The sequence below is a fragment of the Heliangelus exortis genome, chromosome 15 (genome assembly GCF_036169615.1).
Source record: "Heliangelus exortis chromosome 15, bHelExo1.hap1, whole genome shotgun sequence".
Taxonomy (NCBI): Eukaryota; Metazoa; Chordata; class Aves; order Apodiformes; family Trochilidae; genus Heliangelus; species Heliangelus exortis.
The window spans coordinates 2,511,754-2,532,370 of NC_092436.1; the positions used below are offsets into that span (position 1 = coordinate 2,511,754).

Genomic DNA, 20,617 nt, shown 5'->3' on the forward strand with positions numbered 1-20,617 from the left:
GCAAGTTTAATTTACAACGGGTTTTGTAAATTGATTGCTGCAAAGCCATCTGATACACTGCAGGGTGATTTTCAAAGGTGACTCATAATTGTTGGTGTTTTTGTGTGTGCAAGCTCTTTGTTCAGACACCATTGATTTTAGGGAATTATTAATTACTAAGATTTATGAGCAGTGTTGTAAAGGTGGTGGCGTGTAACTGGATTTCCTAACTGACAGTCAGGGAGCATATTGAGATTAATGGAGAAGGAGAGCATCAGACATATTCTTCATGCACAAATAACAGAGGTGGTGAGGATGAGGAGACTGTGGTACTGCCTTGGCCACCGAGTTAGCATGGATGTGTAAGATACTCAGTGGAGTAACATCTATGAATTGTAACCTAAGGCTTTCTAGGGAGCAAGAAGCTGAATGGCCAGTGCAGTGTTTGCCCTAAGTATTTCAAGTGTAATCTGCATTTACCTCAATTTATTATCAGAAAGGCCCAAGTTGAAAGTTATTTCAACTTGGTAATGCAAACTACTTCACTTCCCATCCGTGGTTTTTTAAGGCCAGGCTGAACAGGGCTCCGAGCAACCTGATCTAGTGGGGAGTGTCCCTGCCCAGGATGGAGGGATTGGAACTAGATCATCTTTAAGGTCCTTTCCAACCCTGAAAATTCTGTGATTCTTTTGGAAAGAATCCAAATAGGATTCTTTTCAAATAGGAAATTCCAAATAGGAATTTCTTTTCAATAGGAAAACAGACATCTTTATGTTAAATGAAATTCTGTGATTCCATCCTGATGGCAGCCATTTCTAGTCCTTGTGTGGTGAATATATATATATATATGAATATGTATCCACTCCCCAAGCTCATCTCTCTGGCATGTTTCAGCAAACTGAGTTGAAGCCTACAGGGGTTTTGGATCTGGAAAATTTTGTTTATCCATGTTCATTAAAAAAACCCATGTCCAAATCCTAAGTAATTCTGAAAATCTGGGAAATAGTAATGGGTTGCCAAGAGTCTTAACTCTAAACTACGAAGAGGAGTTTTTCTGCTTTCAGATATTTAACTGTCTAGGTGGAACACCTCCAGTATTCAAACTGTGTTTGGGTGGGGGCAGCCATAACATGACTGCTTTAAATACATGATGCACCATTAGAAAGGGTTTTAGTGATCTGTGAGGGGTAGTTCTGGCTGTGGCATGCTTTTTGTAGCAATGGTATGAACAACCTGTAGTAACAGATTTCTTGATGGAGCTCTTACTGTATTGGAGAGCTACTCTATTTACTGTTGGGAGAGTTATTCATATTTTTTCAGTTTGCTTTTCAATTGACTAAAACAGTTCAGCTATACCACCCAATACATAAAATGCACCATTAACCTATCAAATTTCATTTTCCCCATTGGTGAATTACTTTATGATCAAATTGCCCTTCATTCCCTCTTCATAACCAGTTGGCTGCTCACATGAGCAGCATGTATATGAATAGTTCACTTACTAAAATTAACTGCAGAAACTTCCATAGATTAGCTCTGTCACTTGAGAACTAGCACGGTGACCTATGCTGAAACTGCTGCTCGTGTCTTTGCCGTAAGCTGAAGTTGAAGTTGGTGTCAATCATCAAGTGAAACTGAGTTATTGCATAAGGGGCTCTTCTTCTGCTTTCCCTCTGCTCTCTTGTCCTGCTGCCAGTGATGTGGGAGAGCTGCTTCTCTTTGGTCTGCTTGCTTTTGGGTGTTTCTGAAGATAGAAATAGTACCGTGTGTGTATCCCAGTCCAGGAATGCTTAGGCTACTGTAAAAAAAAAAATCAAATCAAAACAAAGATCTAAGTTTTGATAGTAAAATAGTACATGTTGCCTGCAGTAGTTCTTCTGTCACTTACACCTGATTGTTTAAAAGACTTGGAGACAAATAAAAGATGTCTCTTTTCAGAAGTGAAGCACAACACTGACTTTCTAAAGGGCTTCTTTTTTTTTTTTTTCTCTTCCAGGTCCTGTTCAAAATCAGCTGATGCATTCATCAGATGGCCAGGGATACAGCCCTTCAGCTTCAGGATTGTATTCACACCAGACACCAGGGAAGGTTCCTCCCCATCAGTCCTCTGGACAGTATAACTACAGTGGCTCTCAGAATGCTTCTCCATTAAACAGTTACCAAGGACCTGGCCAGACTCTCAACAGACCACCAGTGGCACCTTTCTCCAGGTCACCAGTACAACAAACAGGTCCTGTTCCACAAGGGCTGCTGCCTGTGTTGCAGAACTCAGCTGCTGTATCATCTGGTAGCTTTCCTCCTGGAGCTAGCCCACCAGTGCTTTCCAGCTGGCAGTACAGCCAGACTCCTGCAGGGCAGCCCAGTGGGGCTCATGGGATGGGGACAGGCTCAGCTCAGCCACCTGCATCTTTATCAGGAAATACAAATCCTCCAGGAAGTTATCAATATGCTGCTTCTCCAGGAGGTCCTCCACTTCAGAACAGCTATATGAATGCAGGTATCTAAAACTTCTTGGTATTTGTGCTCGTTTCTCAGCATCTTTTTTAAGAAAAAGAAACATAGATACAGATTTTGCTTTGCAGTGGAATTTTGCTTGTGGAGCAAAAATTCCTGGGTGGTTTCTTGGGATCAGAAATGGAAGCTCCATGTGCAGGTCAGGCATTTCCATTGGCTGAAGCAGTTTATCTCCTGAATATCATTGTTTTGGGAAGCTGTGGGTAATGCTGCTTCACTGACCTTCACTGTTTTCTTGAGTTGAATGGGAACTTTGGGAATCCACAGGTGAAAAGTCCTGTTTAGTGAGTGTGGCCTTCTGCAGTTAAATCTTGTTGGCCTTCCTGTTAGTCACTTGTTACAGGTAGTTCTCAGGATGATTTAAATGACTTGAGCACAGCTTGGGAAGAAAAATGAAAAGCATTCTGTGCCATTGGAATAGAGGCCAGTGGAGTGGAAAGCATCCTTACTCCAAACTTGTAATTTTCACTGTGTAATAGTAGTTGTCAGTTTCTAGAAAGCATGAGACACAAAAGAATTAACACCTGCTTCTTCTGTTGGCAAAAAGCTTTTCTAATACTAAATATCTCTTACATAACAAGTATTAACTTTGTTTCCATAATAATCGCAAGTTTCTCATTGCCAAACTACTCCTTGTTGTTGTAGTGGTTTTCTTAACCATCCTAATGGGAGTTACTTAGAGAAATATTTTAAATGTTAAATACCTTTTCCTTATGAAATGTTTTAGATTCAGAGGTTTTTCTTGATGCTAGTTTTTTGTAGTAAGCCCAACTAATTCTGTTTTGATACTCAAACTGTCTTAAACCTAGAGAATTTATGAAACTCTTTCTGGCAGTTTGTTGGAATAAAAAATCAGTACTTTGGAATTAGTGAGGAAAATTATGAGAAATTTTGGAAAGTGGCATAATAAAATAAGAGTATGTGGAATAGTAGAATTCTTACATCCATTCACCAGTGAATCCTCCTGAGCAATTTCTCTGGTAATGTTTTGTAGAACAATGATCACTTTTAAAATAAGCTTAATTTGTTTTGCTCATCATGCTCATTCCTAGAACAAAGGTTTGCCAGCTCCCTGTCTGCACGGCCAACTTTGGGCATCCTCTCAGACACATTTTAAAATAGAAGGAATGAAAAACTTCCCTTTGACTCTTAATGTGGAGGGATAGATTTTAGAGCAAAACACCTCACACTCACACAGCACGTTGATTCAAACTGCATGTTGATCCCAAGTTAATTCTTTTTACTAAGTAATTTTAGTAGCTATACAATCTGTACATTGCTGGTTTGCATCAGATTATTGAAGTGGAAGAAAAGCATCCTGGCACAGAGAATCCTTTTAGACTCTTCCTGGTTCCTTATACTCTTGATATGAGGCTGTACTATAACTTTATAAAGTCCAGGCTTAGTAACTGAAGTTGGGATGCCTTGTGTACCTCTTGTTACCAACAATAGCAACAAAAAGCTGAGAGAGATGGTGGGTAAGAGCCACAAGAACCCAGTATGAAAAGAGCAGGACAGAAACAATTTGAAGTTCTGAAACCTTCTTACAAGCACGTTAGGACTTATGTATCTCAAGCAGTTTATCCTTTGCACAAGAGAGGCATTCAGAGTTCCATCTGGGTTTTTGTAGCAAAACTTTTGTGACTTTCTTTCAGCTGGGTTAAACTCCTAAAAATTAATCTCTTCACAGGATCTGCACCTCCCCCAGTGACTCAGCCTTTAACTCCACTCCACCCCCCTTCAAGGCCACCTTTAGGACCTCCACCCGTGGGTGGTCCACCTTTAACTAGGCCATCAACACTGACAGCAGGACCACCTAACACACAGCCTCTGCTAAATTCAGCTGCAAATCAAGAAGGTAAGAAACAATTTGTTCTTGTTGAACTTGAAGATTGCAGCCTTTAAAGTCAAGTACACTGTTCTATTTGACACTCAAATAATAAACCTGATACTAATACAGCGTATTTTATCTGAAAGGAGCAGGTTAGGAGTAAAAGATTTTTTGTTGACAATTGTTAACAAAATAAAATTAACACCTCAAAATAGATTTTGAAGTGTTTTTTAACATAGAATTGTTTAGGTAGCTGTACCTTATTCTTCCCTGCTGTGTAAAATCTCTGAAAAGCTTATCTTGGATTGGTTCATTTTTCAGAAGGTAGTTTTTACATAGTTTGTTCTGTCAAAATGTTGGTTCCTTGCGTGTTCAGATTGAGAATTTCTTGTATGTGGTAGCTGTGTGAGTGCAAGAACATTATATTCAGATTTAGCTTAGTTTTGAACATACAAAATTCACTAGGAAGTGCTTTGGCTTAGAAAGGGTTTTCTTCATAATGAAGAGAAACATCTGCAGAGCTCTGGAGAGAGAAATGTTTAGTATGTGAAGTAGGTTGCTGCATACTAGCTAGACTCAAAATATAATGCAAGTTCCTTTCACTGGGTCATGTTTGAACATTTTAATGGTAATGAAAAGTAAATTGAGTATCTACTTCTCCTTGGAAATAGATAATCAGGTTTTTGTACTTAGGCACAGCTTACAAAAGGCTGTCCTTTGGCAGCACTCTCAGTTTCAAGGTTTTTCTTATCTGAGCTGGAATTTGCATCTTGACTGGTATGTGGCCATGTCAGAATTGTTGGTGAGCACTGCTGGAGGAAGGGTGAAGGGAACTTGGTATTTTTGTGAATTATCAGTGGAAAGAGTTCTTCAGGGAACTTGATACCTGAATTTCAGGGTACTTTGAAAACTACAGCTGGCATATAGACAATTCCTTCTCATCACAAGTGTCCCTTGACACTTCACTGCATATCAGCTTGGAAGTTCTGGTGGATATCTCATCTAAAGTAATCTTAAAAGATCATTCAACCAGATGTGTAGGGACTTCGGTCACAAAAAGATTGTGAGATTTGATGAATGTGCTTTGTTGAGGTCATGTCAGCAGAAGATGTGTGTGTGAGAAAGAAGATATATATTTAAGTCAGGTTTTTTTACTGAAACAGAAACCATGTAGATCCAAACTACTCTAATCTTCATATTCACCCAAGAAATAACATTTCTTTGCAGTTACCTCATTACAATTTCTTAGTAACCTGTGAAAATTTTTACTGGGACTGTCTTTCTAAATAGGTGATGCTACATCTGCTGCCAGTGATGGGTCTGTGGTCCAGAACAGCTATGATGCAATTGAAGGTGGTGGCCTCATGGGTAAGGCTTTGGGATTAAAGATGTTTACTGTGATGTAAACTGTTTCAAAATAGAAACTAAACATTTTTAAAAACTAAACAACAGCAAAAAGCCTTCCTGCTGTATTAACACATTGAGCAAGCTGCTGTTCTTCAGTTCATTTTAAATATTTGTCTTCTCTGCCTCTAGCAACTCCACATCCTTCTCCTGCACCCCCAAACCTTAAGATGAATAGGAGTGTTGGGTATTCATACCCTACCTTACCTCCAGGCTACCAAAATACTTCTCCACCTGGAGCACCAGGAATGCAAGCATCTGCTTTGCAATATCCAGATGGATCAAAACATTTCCACCAGGTAAAGGTTGTCTGCTTTTCATCTCAGTGCTTTTCATAAGTGCATCTCTGGGGTGCTGTTTCTGGGGTTCACTGCTTGGTGTACCATTTGTTTGAGACAATAGGCATGGTTTGCAGTGACAGCTTTTGCTGTCACCCCAGCACCAGTTTGAAAAAGCAGCATACAAGCTCTTTCTGAAGTATTTTAAGTTCCTGCTTGGACTATTAAAACTTTCAGCTGCTTTTGGCATGTTTTTTCTTCCCTCAAGTTGTTACTATTAGCTCAAGTATCTGGGTCTTTTTCCTGAGCTTTCAAAGCCAACTGACCAACATGTTTGCCAGCTAAGCCTTTGTCTTCCAAGAGCAATTAGCAAATGTATCCTAATTTTTACTCCTGTTACAAGTATTTCTAAATATATCATTGTAATACAATGGCAGTTAATACACAAAACTTTAGAAAAATGAAAGGGAAATATGAGTGCTTTTAAAGTTAATCTTGGGTTTCATGCAAATAATTGGCTCTAATTTGTACTCTAATTTTACTTTGGCTCTAGCCTGCCTTTGGCACTAATCATTTAGCTGCATCTATGGGTAGCCTGAGTCTACAGCAAGAAGGTTTAAGACCTGTGAATCTTATTCAAGAAAGAAATATTCTTCCTCCGACCCTCTTGAAGGCTCCTGTCCCAAATTTGCATGAAGAGATCCAGAAGCTCAACTGTAATCCTGAGTAAGATTATGAATTTGCTATAATTCATTAAAATAAACAGAAATACACATTGCTACTTGTAAAGGTAACCCTTCACAAAATGTTTCTTTAATTTTGTGAGTAGAAAACATTGAAAAGATGCTTCACTGTGTTAAGGCACAAGTGGTAAGTGGTTTCAGCTTTGAATTGAGGAAAATGATCTGTGTAGAATGTATGAGGAAAAATATGTTGTTTGCAAGGCATCAGTTGATAAGCACAGAACCTTTACAATGAGTATGATTGAGAAAAGATGTAAACTAGGAGTTAACTCACTTGAGTGAGGTACACCAAAAAGATTGTGACTGCAGAAACATGAGTGACCTCTGTACTGAATTAAGTAACTATTTGGACTAAATGGAGACCAACAAACTCTGTATAACCAAGTACTCCTGCTCTGCAAGTCCTCTTATGATAGAGGAAACACCAGTGTCTTTATGAAGCTGGTCAGACAAACAAGCTGAACTGGATTTGCAAAAGGACTTCACATCTGTACCTTGTGGAAACCACAGTTCTGACATCCCTGAAATGGCTGTGGGGTTGTTAAATGTTATTTGGTAGTTCTAAGAAAACTTTTTAAACTTTACTGCTTTAGATTTGTATAGAAGGCCAGCTCAAAACTGTATTCTAAAGTAATGCAAGTTGATTTGGTGCAACTTGGACCATTGTTAGGCCTAGCTTTGACTTGAATAACTAAATGACACTTGGTTCTGTGTAAAGGACATACTTATAAAATAACAGAAGAACTCAAAATATGTACTCTGGGTCGAGCTCAGACTGAAACTGAACAATTTGACAGAGCTGGAGAAGATCCTTTATCTGAAAATGAGAATACATTATCACCAGCTCTAGAAAAATATCAAGGATGCTCTTTGTCATAATTTTATTATTTTAAAGCCTCTAAAATAACCCTTTGTCCTCCACGTAGGTTGTTCCGCTGTACCTTGACTAACATTCCTCAAACTCAGGCCTTACTGAATAAAGCCAAACTTCCTCTGGGGCTCCTGCTTCATCCTTTCAAGGACTTATCGGTATGAGAAGTATTCAAAACTTTAAATGCTGAAATATCAACTGTGCCTTTATTAAAATCTAGAGCTGAGCAATAAATTATAAAAGAAGGGCAAGTAGGCTGGTTAATCTTGGCCCACAAAACTTACCCTGGTGACTGACATTTCCTGTTCCATACAGATCATTGTAATTTTTCTGAAATTTTTCTCCCCGCCATTTTAAAACTTTCAAGCCTCGCTTTTTAATTTAAAAAATCCCTCCCAAACCTCAAAAAGTAAGAAGCTTAGAGGCAGCACAGCACTCAGACTGTGTCAGAAGGCAGCACACACAAATTCCCATATCTTATCAGCTGTAGCTATTATTTCCTTACCAAACCTAGTATTAAATCTGTGTTAAGAGTTAACAAAGTTAAAAGGGTTTTTATGTCCTCAGATAACCAGAAGACTTTGTGAAAGTAGCATGCTTCTATTGAATATTGCTATTTTTCACAACTTAAGGAGCTTTTTTTTCAGATTATGGTTGAGTGGGTTTTTTTCAGATTTGTGATTTGTTCTTGGGTGTACGATTTATTTTTAAACCATTAATGTAAAACTCAAGACTTTAGAGGCCAAGTCTGGCAAGTTAGAGCTCAGTTCTGACCAGTTGGTTTATTTAAGGAATTGTAGGGGTGCTGCGAGGATGTGGAAATCCATCTTCCTTCAACAAGTCAGCTTTGAGTAACTAACCAGGAAGCAGAGTGTGGATAATGTTGTTATTGGCAGCTGAATAACTGTAGTGTGGTGATGCTTTAAAACAGGAAGCTTTTCTTTTCCAGCAATTGCCTGTGGTCACTTCAAGTACTATTGTGAGATGCCGTTCCTGCAGGACATACATTAACCCTTTTGTCAGCTTTCTAGACCAAAGGAGATGGAAATGCAATTTGTGCTATAGAGTGAATGATGGTAGGTTTTAAACGTGCTTGTTGCTCAAAACTCTTCAGGTTAACCTTTCTCACCTTCCCCTTTGAGGCTGTGATAGCAGTAGGGATCACTGTCAGGCATGTTGGGGCTGTGAGGGATAAGAAGGATTTCTCCTGGGCAAATGAAGCACAGGGATTCTGATGTGGTCTCCCAAAGTACCCCAGCAAGTCACAAAGTAGCTGCCCTGCCCAGTGTAGTTCTCCAAGAAGCATTGCCCAACAGGCACTGAAAAGTTGATGTTTTGTGTTTTTTTTTTTAAATGCACCACAGCTAGTACTAGTGTGAAGTAATAATGTATAAACTTATCTGCATAGTTCCTGAAGAATTCATGTATAATCCTGTGACAAGAGTTTATGGGGAACCTCATAAAAGACCTGAAGTCCAGAATGCTACTATTGAGTTTATGGCTCCATCTGAATACATGGTAAGGCTTTATTTGCTTTTTGTTATTCTCTCCCTTTGTTTTATTTTGAGAGGGAAGTCAGAAAAAGCCTTGTTGTAGCTAATGTTTTCTAGCTTAGTAGAACAGTTGCTGCCTCAAGGAGTGTATCAGAACTCTTAGGAAGAACTGCAGATGGTTCTCCATTTCTAAGCATTCATTACATCAAGCTTCTTCTGTATTTAGAATATGTAGGTGTTTGTAGGTTTTCTTCTTCTGGAAGAAAACTATTAATTCTAGAATTGCCCAGTATGAGATAAATGCACTCAGAAGTTCTAGCTATCCTCTGTGTCTTGGAGTGGAATGAATGAATCAAATCTAATAAATGTGGAAATTAAAGGTAATTTTTTCTTTTCTCAGCTACGTCCACCTCAACCACCTGTGTACCTCTTTGTGTTTGATGTCTCTCACAATGCAATAGAGACAGGATACTTGAATACAGTCTGCCAGACCCTGTTAGACAATCTTGACCTGTAAGTACCTTTTCCTTACAATCTTCTATTCTTATCCTCTTACCAGACTTGTGATAGACATCAGCATGCCAGTCCTTTCTGTCTAGAGAAGTTTCCTACCATTTGCAGCACTGGCCAATGTATTTAAAATGCAGCATAAAGCTGTAGTCTTTTTCAGTTTCACTGGTGTAAAAAGTAGTTTAGAGGCTTGTTTTTCAGTCCAGCTTTTTTCTATCTGCTTCACCAATCCCCCAAATGAATAAACACCATTTTTATGATGTCTTTTTCTCTATATTTTCCTAAAGCTGAAATTATTTAGAGAAGTATTTGCTGAAAGGAATGTATAAATCCAGTAAGGTTTTCATAAAATACATGCTGCCTGAACTTATAGAAATGCTGCTTCATATTTTGCAGCATGTTTCTTCCTTTTCTTCCATTTCTTATCACCCTCTTAAAAATGTCTTGAGTGCCTGCTAGGTGACTCTACTATGAGCTGCTTTTTTCTTCTTTTTTTCTTCCTCCAAAATGACTTTAATCAAGCTGCTGCAGTGTTATCTGTTAAGCTAACTACTTGGGAACAACCTTGGACAGTTGCAGGGGATGTTTTTGTGGTTTTTTTTAAAGCCATCAGAAATTAAATTTCATCTCCCTGAACACCATATGTCTTTTTTTCAGGCTTCCTGGGAACACTAGAACAAAAATAGGCTTCATAACATTTGACAGCACAATCCATTTCTACAGTCTTCAGGAAGGTCTCTCTCAGCCTCAGATGCTTGTAGTGTCAGATATTGAAGGTATGCTGAAACAACTTCTGTGATGAGTATCTGCTAATGCCTTCTGGGTTTGACTCCTTTTGATGTGTTTTGTGGGAGTTTCTGATCATTTTTTTTAATCTCTCTAGGAATGGCTTCAGAAGCAGCATGCTGCTCCTTCATGAAGCCCCTGATGTCTGAGCAATGGCTGTTCATGACTCATGAGGACAGCTTTCTTTGCTTCTAGTTTAATTTTGACAATTATCTAGATTTCTCTTATGATCCCAAATATTGATGCTTGGTAAATTGCTGTTGATTCTGTGGTGACTGATGCTTAGTGCTTGTTTTTCTGCCTTCATTTTCAAGTCATTCACTGTATGTTATGAAATAGGGCAGAATGAGCAGTTGAAAAATCTTCACTGTGCATTTTTACATTATAGTTTTCATTATCCTTCAACCCTAACTGTGATTCTGACATGGTATTCTAGCCACAGGTAGGCTTACAAGAAAAAAAAAATCCACAGAATTTTGTTAAAATGGGTTTACACACAGATACTTTTTTCATTAGGCATAATGGATAGCAAGAATCACTGGGGGATGTTTGTGTTTTCAAAGCATAACTTCAATGCTCTTTTTTTTTTTTCCTTCCAGATGTATTTATACCAATGCCAGAAAACTTATTAGTAAATTTAAATGAAAATAAAGAGGTAAGAACTATATTAATTACTGGGGACACTTACACAGTGTGTGATAAGCATGATAATTTCTGGATTACTTAATGCTTTTTGACACCTACAGCTTAAATGCCAAGTCCAGGGTGGAAAAAAATCTTAAATTTATCAATATGACTGTTAAAATTTGTGAACCTGAAACAATACTTTCACTAGCACTTTTTCTTTACTCCCTTAATATTAGAAGTGTTAACACATGTTTATTCATGTTAATACATGTTCAAATTCAGCAGCCAGCACTATAAAAAAGAATACTCTTTAAGTTTACATATTTTTGTCTTCTCAATTGTAGCTAATTCAGGATCTGCTGAGGAGCTTGCCACAGATGTTTACCAAGTCCCTGGAAACTCAGAGTGCTCTGGGGCCTGCATTACAGGCTGCCTTTAAGCTGATGTCCCCCACTGGAGGTAGAATCTCTGTATTCCAGACACAGCTCCCATCTGTGGGAATGGGAGCACTAAAGCCACGGGAAGAGCCAACCCAAAAATCAACTGCCAAGGTTAGAAAAGCAAAAAGGTTGAAAGAACTGACTGCCCTGTTCTGTACATGTAGGTGCTTCTGGAATTGCCTCTTCTAGGTTAATTTTGTGGTTCTCATGTTGAGAGTATTCCTTGGTTAAAGTAGAAAGAACAAAAAAAATACTCAAGCATAGAAATACAGATTAATAATATGATTTTTAAGAATCAATTATTAGTGTCCCTGAAAACTGGCAAATAAATGTGTCCATCTCTTTGAATTTCCTATTTGTAATACTCAACTGTATTAACAGGACATACATCTGACACCATCGACTGATTTTTACAAGAAAATGGCCTTGGACTGCTCAGGGCAACAGGTTGCAGTGGATTTATTTCTTCTTAGTGGACAGTATTCTGACTTGGCTTCTCTAGGTAAGTCATACTGTGCTTTTTTGGGACTTGTAACATATACTTTTGGTAAATATGTACAATCTAAAGTAACATCTAGTATTTGAACCTGATTTGAATACATCTGTGTGTCATTGCATTCAACTGGTGTATTTAGAGACTACAGCAGCAACTGCCAATGTGCACTGGTTTTGTTTCAGGTTGTGTATCAAGGTATTCTGCAGGCAGTGTTTATTACTACCCATCTTACCACCATAAACACAACCCTGTCCAGGTGGAGAAACTGCAAAAGGAACTGAAACGATATTTAACGAGAAAGATTGGCTTTGAGGCTGTTATGAGGATAAGATGCACCAAAGGTTTGGGAACAGTTCTATTGATTTTTTATTTTTTTTTTTGGGGTGGGGGCAGAAGGGAGAAGGGTGTTTGCTGTTATTTGGGAATATTTTGATTGGTATTTTGGCTGCTATATAAGCTTAAATGGTTAATGAAGATGAGAGAAGTAAAATTCTGTAGCAGGAATTGGATCATTTATTGAAGACTTGTTTGCAGTGTCTTTACTGGCCTTCAAGTTCCATTTTACAAAGGTAAAAACGGGAAGTTGGTTCAGCAAGGGACTGTTTTTACAATCTAGAGACTTACTACAACTATGCATTGATTTGACTTCTGAATTCCTGGAATTCTGTGGATTAGTTGCCTGCTTAGATTTACTGCTCCTGAAGATACTTCATTTCATTGAGAAGAATCTTAACATTCTGATACAGAGCCACCTAACAGTGATGGCAGATATGTGAGGGGTGTCTCTGGTTGGTGGCTATAAAAATAAAATTGATTTCCTGCAATGCTGCTCTTGTAGGGCTTTCCATTCACACTTTCCATGGGAATTTCTTCGTGCGATCGACGGATTTGTTGTCGTTACCCAACGTAAACCCAGATGCAGGATATGCTGTGCAGATGTCAGTAGAAGAGAGTCTGACTGATATGCAAGTTGTCTCCTTCCAGTCAGCTCTCCTGTACACATCCAGCAAAGGTAAGATACACAGCAGCACTCAAGGGACCCTTTTCTTGCCCGTTTATCAGTTCCAGTAGCAGAAATCTAAAGAAAAAATATTTTATTTAATATCAAGGTCATAGCTGTGAGGTGTTACTTCATGTTGTTGATGTTATTCTTTCTTCCAAACCAAGAATTTTCTTGGAAAGCTGAATCCTGGTCTCAAAATAGGTAAACTTAACCCAGAAGCTGACAACTAACTATTTTTAAAAGCTACTGGAACGGTCTGATTCACCAGATGTAATCTAAAATTTATCATACATCTTTTTTTTTTTTTTTTTTTTTTTTTTTTTTTCTGTTTTTTTTTTTTTTTTTTGGTGATGGTGACATTTCTCTTACTGCTTCATAAAACAGAAGTTATGTTTGGAGACCTGAGTTTTCTTTTCTCACAGGTGAAAGACGAATCCGTGTCCACACAATGTGCTTGCCTGTTGTAACCACCCTGAGTGATGTCTATGTAGGGGCAGATGTACAAGCTATCACTGGGCTGTTGGCCAACATGGGTAAGCATGAAAAGAGCTTGTTTTGGGTATGGATGGATGATATTCCTAAAGCTCTGAGGAGCAGTCCTCTGGGAATTAACATCAGAAGAATGTTAAGTCTGAAGAAGAAAAGGCTCTGGGGGAACCTAATAGGGAGGGGAGTTTTTACAAGGGTGTGTAGTGAGAGGACAAGGGGTAATGGTTTTAAACTGGAAGAGGGGAGATTTGAGTTAGAGATTAGGAGGAAATCCTTCATTGTGAGGGTGGAAGCTCCATCCCTGGAAGCATTCAAGGCCAGACTGGGTGGGGCTCTGAGCAACCTGATCTAGTGGGAGGTGTCCCTGCCCATGCAGGGGGGGTTGGAACTGGAAGATCTTTAAGACCAACTCTAACCATTCTATGATTCTATAAGAAAAGATTCTAAGAGTGCCTTTTGAGTTGCAGACCAAAGAGGGGTTTACTTAAATTTTTGGCTTAAAGTATCAGTACAGCTGTATGTAGTCACCTGTACTTAGTATGGTGCACCCCGTGGGGGTTTTTTTTCTGAATAATTTGTCTTGACTTCCTTTATAGTGTAGTAAAATCTTCTAATCCCTACCAAGGGAGGAAAAAGCACTTGCTTGAGCTTTGTTCTTTCTTGCAGCTGTGGACAGATCAGTTTCTGCTTCCCTGAGTGATGCCCGGGATGCCCTGGTCAATGCAGTGATTGATTCTTTATCTGCTTATCGCTCATCAGTCCTCAGCCTGCAGCAGCCTGGGCTCATGGCCCCCTACTCACTGAGGCTTTTTCCCCTCTACGTCCTGGCACTCTTAAAGCAGGTAAGAGTTAGAAGGAAATGATGCAAGAGGATGATGGTCTGTTTGGCAAAAAGACTTTTCTTTCTGTACAAAATAGCCTCTCTCTTCTTTTACTAGATTTTTGTAGGATTCAAAGTATCTTGATTTAGCTTGTTTCAAACCAGCCTTCCAGCAATCTGCCATTAGAGTGCTGAGATATGTAACAGATTTAACAATGGTCCTTCTTACCCTGGTAAAATTCTCTTAAGATGATAATTCAGTGTCCCTCTGCACCCCAGAAAGTGATGATTTGAAAGGTCAGTGTAGAACAAAGCCTATTTAGTTGTTTCTCAGGCCTGGGCAGATAGCATACAACTTTACAGATGGTGGATATTTGTTTTTATCTTGGAGTCTATGTTATAAAAAATTGAGGGGTTTGGACAAAGCATGGAGAGGTACAAAGCATGGAGAGGTACAAAGCATGGAGAGGTACAAAACAGCAGTGGTAAAATAACCGTATTTTGAGAAAATCCTCATGACTCAATAGTGAGACTTTTAAAGAAGTTAGAAATAAACAGTAGGTGGTGTGCTAAATTCAGCTTATTTCACTTTCTTTTAATGGTGAAAATGAAATGCCCATTGTTTGCAGAAAGCATTTCAAACTGGGACAAGTGCACGTTTGGATGACCGCATTTTTACCATGTGTCAAGTGAAAAACCAGCCCCTCGTTTACCTCATGCTCATGACGCACCCCAGTCTGTACAGAGTTGATAACCTGACAGATGAGGTGAGTGTTTGCATTGCTGCACAGTCTGTTTGTCTGCTCCCAAAGGTTGGTACAATGGGAAAACAAATTTGTGTTAGAAATCTCACAGGTTTTCCACGTGAAATCTGCGTAGCTGAAACGTACTGGTTCAGGTTTTCCCAGTTGTTACCTTTATGTGTTTGTTATTTGGGATTGGATTGATGAATTCCAGAGAGAGGGATGGATTGGAGAAGGTTTTTTTCTAACTTACTTCACTTGTGTCATTATTTTGCACTCTAAATCATAAAGGAAGTGTGACATATGCTTCAACTTTTTGTCCCTGTGTAGCTTCCTTTATTTTAAAATGTCAACATAGTTCTGTGAGCAGTGAGAGAATGTTTATGTAAGAGTCTGAGTAATTTTAGAAATCACAGGTTTTGTAGATAATAAATCTGATATTAGAGTTCTAGAACTAATTAGCGAAGATGATGAAGCACACTCACTACATAAAACATTAAGAGATTTATTAGCAAATTATGTGCTTGGAGTATGCCTTCACCTAAACTGAGGAAAAGCTTCAGTATTTAGTGTAATATGGACAATTTTTATTTAATGCTCTGTCCTTGTGCCTGTTCCAATGCATCAAGATGTGAACCACTGTTTTTACTTTTTCTTTCAGGGAGCTCTTAACATAAATGACAGAACCATACCTCAGCCACCCATTCTCCAGCTGTCAGTGGAGAAGTTGAGCAGGGATGGTGCTTACCTGATGGATGCTGGCTCTGTAAGTCATGTGCTGATGCTTTTCAAAAGTATTCAAATGATTTTTTTTTTTCTGAGAACTCGGTGTGTGGGAGACTGCTGAGGTGTAGTTTTGTGTTGGATTAATGTTGCTATTGTTGGCTATCTTTCAGGTAATGTTTATGTGGATTGGGAAGAACTGTGGGCAGAACTTTATCAGTCAGGTCCTTGGAGTTCCAAACTATGGCTCAATTCCACAGAATATGGTACGTGCTTGCTTTGCTGTGCACCAGTTGTACAGTGCTGCCAGAATATTATTTTCAGGAGAAAATACCACTGTTCAAACATTAGCCCTCAAGTTATTGCACCCTATAAATCCAGAATCTGGAAAATAAATAATTTCTATTACTTCTCTTAGAGTTTTTCCAGACAGAACGTTTATAGATCAGCACAGAAAGAAGGGGCTTGTGATGATTAAGTTCAGAACTGTGTGAGCAGACTGAGAACACCTGGGGATAGTAAGCAGAGTGGGGCAGTGAGAAATGGTGTGGTTTCTGCAATGAAAATGGTATCAGTGACATCACTGTGCTGATGGCCAGGTGCTGATACCACTTTTGTGCACTTGGCTGTTTCAAACCCTTTCAAAGGGGACTAGACTAGAACTCTGCATCACAAAACACACTCCTCTGGGTTTGCTTTATACCAGATGAAGATAGCTGGGCTATTTTAAGTGTTCCTTTTACTGTTTTTCTGAAAAATCTCATATATATTTTAATTATGCCATTTGTCTCTTAGACACAACTCCCAGAACTTGAAACTGCAGAATCTGTCAGAACAATAGCTTTCATTTCTTGGCTGAGAGAACAGAGACCTTTCTTTCCTATACTATATATCATCAAGTAAGTGGCTTTTAACAGTCTTTGTGCTTCTTGAGGGACCTCTCAACAATACATATTTGGGTATCATACATTTTACTTTTTTAATGGAAGTTTTAACAGTGGTGCATGCTGTGCCTAAGAGATTTGTCAACGGAAATGAGATTGTTACATGAGATGTTTTAAATTAGAATTTCCACAGACTAAAAAAAGACAAAATGTTCCAGAACAATCTTTGGTTAATGCCACATAAAAGAAGTAAACGCTGATACTTGTGCTTGTTGGGATTAATCACAAGAGCTATTCAGGATCCATTTTTTGCATGTTCTTAAGCTCTTGAAATACCTTGCCACCTGACCTGTAACTTTCTGAATGTTTTCATTTTGAAGGGATGAGAGTCCATTGAAGGCAAGTTTTCTTCAAAATATGATTGAAGACCGAACAGAATCAGCCTTATCATACTATGAATTCCTCCTTCATATACAGCAGCAAGTGAATAAATGAAACACTGGTCTTTGCCTCAATTCTTTAAGGAAAGATTTTGCAGTAAAGAACGATTGTGCTTGTAATATCTTCATTAAATCTGTGGCCTGAGAGAGTTGATGAGAAGTTCTCACTGTGATTTCAACAAACTAAAGCAAATAAAGGACCACATCTAAGAATCAAATGTGCAACTACATAATATTGTACCTTTAAAAAAAAAAAATCAAATTATTGGAACTGGTTGAGCACCTTTAATTTGCTGCAAATCATATTTTTATTGTAGTTGCAACATGAAGTACATTTACAGAAGCAATATTGAAAAGGTGAAATACATTTTGTAAAATAAAGAGTTCTTTGTTGTTCAAAATGTATATTTCTGTAACTCTTTGCTTTTTTTTTTTTTTTTTTTTGTGCTGCTAGATCTAAACCCCCACAATACTGATCATGATTTGCAGGGAGATTCTTTCTAAGTGCATCCAGTGACTACAGACAGAGCATCTCAATGTTCAACTTAATGCTGAAAGTAGCAATGAAACAACAACTGTTCATTGTGAAAAGAACAAATACTTTTGAAGTGTCTAATCCAGTGCTTGGATTGGGTTAGGGCTAAATAGGACTGAAGGTAAGCTTAACCTTGACAAGATGGCTGAACTTGTTAAAGCTTTTGATAAGCCAATATTCTAATTAAAACCAGCAGAGAGGAGTGGGCCTTACATGAGACATTTTAAAAAGTCAGTGGCTGAGTCAGCAACAAAAAGTAGACTTGGGTAGATGGCAAGCTTTGTTTTTTCTTCAGTAAAAGGAATACTTTTAATTTCAGTTGGTGAATGGTGTGTGAGGGGAAGGGCAAGGAGGGTTAGCTCAGATTTTGTTTGTTTGTTTATGTTTAGTAGGCTTTTAGCTCTTGTTTACATTAAGTGAATGTGAGGCCCCTAGAATCCAGACTGTTTCTGAAGTGAGTTTGTGTGAGGGCACTTCAAACCTAATGTTTTGAGACAACATGGAGTATTCTGATGTTACAGTTGGAAAATAAATTATTTTTCCAAAGTGAAAAATATTATATTGCATTGAAAGATTTGTTTATGGTTTTAGACATGCTTGAAGTTTTCAATTAATTTTTTTTTTACTGCAGCTGTGTAATGAGCCTAGGTCCAAAGCCAGTGTACACCAAACAAAAGCTTTAAATATACTCTCAGATGCTTGCCAGAGCTACAGATGGAAGTTGATACTGAGTTTGAAGGGAAAATTTATATACAGATGTAACTTTATAAAAGTGTATTGATAATTGTTCTGATGTGGAGATTAAGCTATCATCAATAATATGTACCAATGTAAAGAGTATTTAAGTTCCTGTATCCTTGTGCCCGTGGAAGTGTTTCCTATGGAAAAAAATCTTGCTTTTTTAATAGTGCTAAACTTAACAATCTTGCAAAGTCTACTTGCAGGGGCAAGTAACTTGACCAGGTAAAACACTTCTAAGCAGTCAAAGGTTCTGTGATTAGTCCAGTTAAACTGACATTTTGTGACAAAAATGTCAAAGGACATCATGGGGTAATCATTTGCTGCCATTTCAGGCTGTAGCTGCACGGGATTGTCAGGAGTTGCCTTACTTCATGGGAGGAGTTTCTGTGGGGAAATTGTTCTGATGGCTTGAGCACAAGAGGCTGAAGTTCAGAACAACATCAAAAATAGCACGAGAGAGGCTATTATGGAACCAATTTAAACTTCCCTGTCTGCTGTCTCTGTTGCAAACAGGACTGTATTTACTTGAACATCTTCTTCCAGAGAATTGCACAGTTCCTAGTCATAGTAAAGAGGGGGTTTGAGTTTTGATGAGGTATCTTCATTTAAATCATAAATGGAAGCTATGCACTTGCATAGGTTATGACTTAAAACTTGTCTTTTGGGTATATTATCACCCATGTGTTAAAAATCATCCTTCCAACAGCCCACCTTAAGTCTGTTTCTTACTATGACTGTATTTTGCTACTATATCTCTTATTTTTTTAAAAAAAACATGAATGTTGGAGATGGCTTCACTGCTTTATGTACACCAGACTAATGGCTAAAGATGTCAGCTTTTGTGGCAACAAACAGCTTTGAGTCAGGGTCCCTAAGTTTTACAGAGCAAAACATTGTTAAACAAGAATCAAATGAACCCTCTGAGAGTTCTCTTCATCTTGGAAGAAATTATTTATTGAACTGTGTTAGTTTATTCCCTGGCAGGGGGAAAGACCTGCTGGTTCTCCTGGTATTGCCAGGAGGGCAAAGCAGGACAGCTGAACAGACAGACTACTTGTGATGTGTCATTTTAACCTACAATTGAAAAATAAGGACACTGAAGATGAACTGCAGCAATAGGCAAGAGTGGCTCTGGAACTTAGATCTCAGATCTCAGTATGACAACTTGTATCACTGCAAATGTATTCTATTTTTCTAGTTGAAGACATTTTTTTTTTTTTTAATAAACTATTTCTTCTCTATTTGACGCATTAGTGTTCAGCTAACATTGTTACCATTCATTTTACTTTGCTTTCATTATTGTTTTTAATTTAATATATTTGAATCTAAGTCCACATAGACCATGTTGCAATAACTAGAATGATTCACTTTTATTTAGAATTAATTTCTTAACAGTATTTAATCAATGGCTGTTAAATGAGGGACCATTAAATGTGATTTTAAGGTTCTGTTTACTATTATGGATGTAATCCTTATAGTAAATTTAATTTTGTAAAGTAGTGTATAATATTGTAATATTAAATCTTTGTTTTCTGAACTCAAACATTTGATCTTAAGTATGACGTTATAAATCTCCCCCTTCTGAATCTGAGACAGGATTTACTTGTCCTCCTTTTTACAGTTTGTAATTTTCACTGTTTTATTCCTGTAAAAAGTCATTTGTAACACATGCAAATGCTTATTTTATCTGTGCTAATTTATCAGATTTGGCTACTCAATAAAATTAATTGAAAGAACTCATACAAGTCCATCAGTCCTTTCTTGTAAATAAAAATAGAGTAATCTATTTGACCGAAATAGATACGATGTGCCAGTAAGTGCTAAAATCTAATTTTAACTAAAATGTAATATTTAGGTGATACAAAGTGAGAGATTGGTTCCAGGTGACTCAAACTTTCCTTTTGTCACTGGCATTTTTTTGTCCCTCCAGAGTATTTCTATCACTCAGCACTGTTAGTCAGCCCTACCTTGGGGTTTGTTTTCCTGGTAAGCCCACAGTGGTGCTGCACCTCACCATCTGGCTGGAAGTTGGTCTCAAGAGCCAGCTGACACTGATGGTTGGAATTTAGCCTTGAGCAGTGTTCCCAAGATGGTGCTCAATTTCATTATAGTTAATCCTGAATCCTCATTTCACATCCTATTCTTTCAACAGCTTTTTCTGAAAGTTATTCCATCTTGCGCTTGCCAAGTTGGTTTTTTTTACAAACTGTCATCATTGCTGCTTCTGGTTCATCATACACAAGTTAATGCATGAGCTTGGTGCTTTG

At 38.1% G+C, this 20,617-nt stretch overlaps 1 protein-coding gene across 2 annotated transcripts in view; it reads left to right on the forward strand.

Moving 5' to 3' along the window:
• The window catches only part of SEC24A (SEC24 homolog A, COPII coat complex component), a 23,590-nt gene extending 3,495 nt beyond the window's left edge, over positions 1-20,095 (forward strand). For both annotated transcript variants that reach the window (XM_071759298.1, XM_071759297.1), the window contains exons 2-23: positions 1,976-2,476; positions 4,184-4,351; positions 5,615-5,692; positions 5,861-6,027; positions 6,560-6,732; positions 7,676-7,778; positions 8,570-8,696; positions 9,029-9,138; positions 9,514-9,626; positions 10,281-10,399; positions 11,009-11,064; positions 11,381-11,587; positions 11,858-11,978; positions 12,155-12,313; positions 12,811-12,984; positions 13,398-13,508; positions 14,131-14,306; positions 14,914-15,051; positions 15,689-15,793; positions 15,924-16,016; positions 16,546-16,649; positions 17,015-20,095. In XM_071759298.1, coding sequence (XP_071615399.1) covers positions 1,976-2,476; positions 4,184-4,351; positions 5,615-5,692; positions 5,861-6,027; positions 6,560-6,732; positions 7,676-7,778; positions 8,570-8,696; positions 9,029-9,138; positions 9,514-9,626; positions 10,281-10,399; positions 11,009-11,064; positions 11,381-11,587; positions 11,858-11,978; positions 12,155-12,313; positions 12,811-12,984; positions 13,398-13,508; positions 14,131-14,306; positions 14,914-15,051; positions 15,689-15,793; positions 15,924-16,016; positions 16,546-16,649; positions 17,015-17,129 — 3,218 coding nt within the window. In that variant the 3' untranslated portion in view covers positions 17,130-20,095. The remainder of the gene's footprint in view (positions 1-1,975; positions 2,477-4,183; positions 4,352-5,614; positions 5,693-5,860; positions 6,028-6,559; positions 6,733-7,675; positions 7,779-8,569; positions 8,697-9,028; positions 9,139-9,513; positions 9,627-10,280; positions 10,400-11,008; positions 11,065-11,380; positions 11,588-11,857; positions 11,979-12,154; positions 12,314-12,810; positions 12,985-13,397; positions 13,509-14,130; positions 14,307-14,913; positions 15,052-15,688; positions 15,794-15,923; positions 16,017-16,545; positions 16,650-17,014) is intronic.
• The last annotated feature ends 522 nt before the right edge of the window (positions 20,096-20,617 follow it).